Below are 6000 nucleotides of genomic sequence, written 5' to 3'. Positions count from 1 at the left end.
TTGATTGGACAGAGAAGCCGAGCCCAGTTCTCCTGTCCTCTCCCTCTCCTGTCACCCTAACACCCAATCCCCTCCCTCCCTCTCTCAGCTCCATCCCCCCTTTGTCTCACCCTCTTCTTCTCATCCATTTCTCTGCCTCTCACTCTCCCTCCTTTCCTCTTCCGTCCGTCCGTCCCTCCCTCCCTCCCTCCCTCCCTCCCTCCCTCCCTCTCTAAATCTGTCTCCCCTCCCTCTAACTCATCCCCCTGTCAAAGCACAGTCAGAAATAACTGTAGTTTGTATAAAAAGCTGAAGTTGACTATTGAGAGTAATAGACCTCATATATTGTTAACGCTCTCAATTTTGATGTATAGGCTAGAAGTGTGTGTTCTCCTTTCTCGCTCTCTTGATCTTGAGATCACATGACTCCAGCTGATTGGAGACCCCATATTGACACGTTCCAGGTCGGACGGACGCACACATACACACACAGTGCTAAAACCCACAGTTGCTCAAAAAGGATTGAGCCCATACTGTGCCTCACTACTGGCTAACACAGAGCTCAAGGTGTGTGTGTGTGCGTCTACGCCACTCTGTCCTGGCGTCTAGCAGGGGAATTTCCTGTTGAAGTAGAAGGACAGAGCTGATTGTCTAAGCTGTCTGGGGGCTCGACCAATGCAGCCCTGGGATTGGCTTGTTTGCTGCATTGGCCTGATACTGACACCGTGCCTCTGCACCCTTCCCCCTCTCCCTCTCCCTCTCCACCCCTTCCCTTCCCTTTCTCTGTGCTCCTCTCATATACAGTTTTTTCCAGAAATTACAATGATCTACCAAGTATAAAACAGTCTTCTATTCCAGTAACAGTCAGTAGAGATAGGAAAGCTTGGTGGAAAACAGGATAGAGAATAAGAGGGAGGCAATAAAACCACACTAAAAAGGTGAGGCAATAAAACCACACTAAAAAGGTGAGGCAATAAAACCACACTAAAAAGGTGAGGCAATAAAACCACACTAAAGGTCACAGAAGGTTAAACAGAACTGTGGATTTTATGTGATTGAAGCTTTTAGGTAGCTAGAGTCTACAGTATATGCTTCCCCAACCTCAACACACTCAATGCTCGCACACACACACACCGAGGCCCAGTAGTGGGTGATGCTCCACCAGGCTCCAGCTGTTGTCGTCCAGACAGTGGCTCTTATAGATCAGGAGCTGACACACGTCTCTGGCCCTCATATCAGCCGGCACCTCCACCACCTTCCCTGCTCCATCCTCACTGTACACATTGACGATCTGCACACACACACACACACACACACACACACACACACACACACACACACACACACAGTGAGAGAGATAAATATTGTCTTCATATAAAAACAATATGACACCGTCCCTGCCCCATCATCACTGTTCACCATTATTTGAATGAATGGTCACAAAATACATTTCCAGTAATTTACAAACAAGCCACTTTAAAGAGCAGTGGGAACATGAAGGGCCGGTTAACCGTTAAGCCTGGCCCACGGACTAAAAAGCATGCTCAATATGACTAGGCTTAATCTGTGTCCAGGGAGTTGGCATATAGAGCTGCTAAAGACTTTCCTTCTGAGCTCAAACTAACAATGCAACTATAATGCATTATGGTGGAGTTATAACACATCGTAAGACTTGTCATAAGCATGACTGTCTGCCTTATATTCATGTCATAATAATCCAGACTAAATAACGGCCATTGTGAGGCAGTTGAAATGTTAATAAAACAGGTTAAGCCTAGTCCTGATCTCAAATGAGCTGTTAGACTTAGTCCTACTGTGTGTCTGTTTCTCAGACTGACACACACACACACACACACACACACACACACACACACACACACACACACACACACACACACACACACACACACACACACACACACACACACACACACACACACACACACACACACAATCCGTTCTATGTACTATCCAGATGGTTGAATCCAGATCCTGTGGTACAGACTGTTCTCTCTGCTATCGCATGGCAGGCAGTACCAGCCCAACAAGTCTAGGTCCAAAAGGCTCCTCAACAGCTTCTACTCCCAAGCCATAAGACTGTTGAACTAACTAATCAAATGGCTACCCGGACTATTTACATCGACTTCCCCCTGCTACTCTCTGTTTATTATCCATGCATTAGTCACTTTACCCCTACCTACATATTACCTCAATGACCTCGACTAACCTGTACCCCAGCACATTGACTCGGTACCGGTACCCCCTGTACATAGCCTCATTACTAACCTGTACCCTAGCACATTGACTCGGTACCGGTACCCCCTGTACATAGCTTCATTACTAACCTGTACCCTAGCACATTGACTCGGTACCGGTACCCCCTGTACATAGCTTCATTACTAACCTGTACCCCAGCACATTGACTCGGTACCGGTACCCCCTGTGCCTCGCTATTGTTATTTTATTGCGTTACTTTTTTCACTTTAGGTAATTTAGTAAATATTTTCTTCACTCTTATTTTTCTTAAAACTACATTGTCGGTTAAGGGTTTGTAAGTAAGCATTTCACACCTGTCGTATTCGGCACAAGTGACAAATATAATATAATTTGATGTAAATGAGGATATTCTCGAATGCTGACCATGACCATGACCTACGTTTCTCGTCAGAAAAACGGTTGACTCGTGATTACACATACGCACCTGAACATACACATTTAACAATATGCCTGAGATACACACACACACACACACACACACAGTCAAAAGTTTTAGGACACCTACTCATTCAAGGGTTCGTCTTAATTTTTTTCTACATTGTATAATAATAGTCAAGACATCAAAACTATGAAATAACACATATGGAATCATAGTAACTAAAAAAAAGTGTTAAACAAATCTAAATATATTTTATATTTGAGATTCTTCAAATAGCCACCCTTTATTTCATCGTTTTCATGTCTTCACTATTGTTCTACAATGTAGAAAAGAGTAAAAAAATAAAGAAAAACCCTTGAATGAGAAGGTGTTCTAAAACTTTGACCGGTAGTGTACATACCTCTGAGATATACACTCTAAACATATGCCTGAAAATATACATACATACATTCACATAAACATACACAGTACTCACACTTAAAAATACACATACGCACTTAACGATACACACACACACAAATATTCACGCCTCAAAAACACACCCACATTTACTCAAATACACACATACACCTGTGAGCAAAACCTATTGATAGAGATATCTCTATCTAACCATCTCTCCATCCTAATCTTCTTCCTCCCAGCAGGGAAGTGTGTTTGTAAGGGTGGGTGTGAGCGTGTTGTGTGTGTCCGCAGAAAATGTGCCTAAATTTCCATCATTAAGTTTTATCAACCAAAACCATCAAGACACGACACTAGAAACAAGTCCAGAGTAGAACACAGAATCACACGACACTACAAACACCATAGTAGAACACAGAATCACACGACACTACAAACACCATAGTAGAAAACAGAATCACACGACACTACAAACACCATAGTAGAACACAGAATCACACGACACTACAAACACCATAGTAGAACACAGAATCACACGACACTACAAACACCATAGTAGAACACAGAATCACACGACACTACAAACACCATAGTAGAACACAGAATCACACGACACTACAAACACCATAGTAGAACACAGAATCACACGACACTACAAACACCATAGTAGAACACAGAATCACACGACACTACAAACACCATAGGAGAACACAGAATCACACAACAATAGAAACAACTTCACGGTAGAACACAGAGATTCACAGGACACCAAAAATGACGCCACAGCTCTCTCTGCCTCCTCCTTCCACCGTCCCAGCCCAGTGCCCGGGCTGTGTCTTGACCATTACAGGACAGGACAGAGACAGGACAGCAGAGAACACAAAGGGTATGCACTAGAAAGGAGACGCCAGAAACAAAAGAAAAGTATTTATTGCGTCTCGTAGTAGTTTGAGAAAGTTTCTAAATGTGGAATGTCATCACCGCTAAAGTTCTACACCCACACACACACACTCTACCCACACACAAGCTACCCACTACACACAAACATGCTTACCTCTACAGCCTGAAAGAGGCAACAGTCAGGAGAGCACGATGGCATTTTCACACTGAGCCTCACTTTACTGAGACAGAGAGAGTGGAGTGAGAGAAAGAGGGAGGGATAGGGGGAAGGAGGGGAAGAGAGGGAGGGAGTGACTGAGAGGTAAAGTGAACACGAGATTGGTAGAGGGAGAAGGAGCGATGGAGGGGACATTGAAATAGAACAAGGAATATTGGTGGGGGAGAGAGACGGAGTGAGGAGAGGGGGAATGAAAAGGAGAGAGGAGGGAAAGAAAGAGAGAGAGAGAGAGAGAGAGAGAGAGAGAGAGAGGAGAGCACTTCCTCTCATGCTGGGCAGGATAATGCCTGAATGCTCCTCTGTCTAAGACTCAGCAAGTGGATTAGTGCAGTGTGTGTGTTTGTGTGTGTGCGTTTGTGTGTGTGCGTCATCACTTCATGTCACACACAACGTACAAACAAATGCATGCGCACACACACACACACACACAGACCCAGTCATAGTCACGCATCTCCAAACATTTTCTAGCTGCCTCACGGTTTCAATTTCTCTTATCAGACCAACCTTCCCCCTTTGTTTTCTTCCCTCCCCCTCTATTCTCCTCTCCATTCCAGCCCTCCTCTCCTCTACAGATGGGTGTGAGATGGAGGGATGAAGGGTTAGGTATGGAGCAGTGTGAGGAACAGATGTCTGTTGTCTTTCATGGGGCTGTGGGGGAGAAACAGTTGGTCACTAGTTAAAGTGGAAGAGTCTGTAAAGAGTTCTTTAGTTTTAGACTGGGATCACGTGTCAGCTATAAGGGCTGGCAGACAGGAGAGGGGGGCGAGAGAGACTGGCGATTGCTCAGCTATTCTGCTGAGAGAAAATGGAAGATAAAGTGGAGAGAGGGAGGGGGATTAAGAGAGGGAGAGAGACAGTGAGTGACAAATCATTTGATATTTATTTAGATTCTAGTTTATTATCCATTTATTCATTCATTTATTATTTTAGTTTAAACTGAATCAAATCTAGCAATTATTCAAGTGTATAAATTGTAAATAACAATATAAATGAGACTAGTGCTGAGAAATTAGTGTCACGCCCTGGTCGAAATATATTATGTTTATTCTTCATTTATTTCGGTCAGGCCAGGGTGTGACATGGGTTATTGTGGTGTGTTTTTGTCATGGGGTTTTGTGGGGTGTCTACGTAGTCTATGGCTGCCTGAGGCGGTTCTCAATTAGAGTCAGGTGATTATCGTTGTCTCTGATTGGGAACCATATTTAGGCAGCCATATTCTGTGAGTGTTTCGTGGGTGATTGTTCCTGTCTTTGTGTTTGTACCAGATAGGGCTGTTTCGGTTTTCATTATTTCATTTCATTATTTTTGTAGTTTCTGTATGTATAGTTTTTCCTTCATTAAAAAATATCATGAATCATCATCACGCTGCATTTTGGTCCGACTCTCCTTCACCACAAGAGAACCGTTACAATTAGTGCTTTGAGGTCGGTTCAAAAATAGTCGGTCAATCAGATAGCTCAGATCACAGTTTCTGCACTGTTTCCTTGAGCCTATAGACAGGAAAAAGAAGCCTTGAGAGCACAGCAAAGTTGATACTGTGAGATTTAAAAACGTTTAAAACCCTGACTAGAGAGAGACTCAATGAATACGTTCATGTTTAAAGTTGTTATTCAGCACTGTCAAAACAAAACGGTCAACACTTCTAGAAGCCATAAAATGCAAGACAACCAGCACTGCAGCTATAATGAATAGATATAGCAAAGAGTTACAATAAGCTAGATTACGTTATTATTAGCAGCTTGTCCCTTTTTTTATATCAAGTAATATTTCACTTTATCTGGACACCGGATTAACACAATGAATTGGTGCATGAGACAGAAATAATGCAGTTATTATAATAATGCGAACT

The 6000-nt window shown here is 43.1% G+C and overlaps 1 protein-coding gene across 4 annotated transcripts in view; it reads right to left on the bottom strand.

The window, feature by feature from the left end:
• LOC118398971 (growth factor receptor-bound protein 10-like) overlaps window positions 1-6000 on the bottom strand; it is a 61002-nt gene that overhangs the window by 12898 nt on the left and 42104 nt on the right. For 3 of the 4 annotated variants that reach the window (XM_052472269.1, XM_052472271.1, XM_052472270.1), the window contains one exon: window positions 1114-1270. In XM_052472269.1, the coding sequence (XP_052328229.1) occupies window positions 1114-1270 (157 nt within the window). Of the gene's footprint in view, window positions 1-1113; window positions 1271-4088; window positions 4350-6000 lie in introns of those variants that run through there. The other variant, XM_052472272.1, reaches the window with a different exon arrangement.

This window comes from Oncorhynchus keta, chromosome 20 (assembly GCF_023373465.1).
Source record: "Oncorhynchus keta strain PuntledgeMale-10-30-2019 chromosome 20, Oket_V2, whole genome shotgun sequence".
In the NCBI taxonomy this organism is placed as follows: Eukaryota; Metazoa; Chordata; class Actinopteri; order Salmoniformes; family Salmonidae; genus Oncorhynchus; species Oncorhynchus keta.
This window is presented reverse-complemented; position numbering and strand designations above follow the sequence as displayed.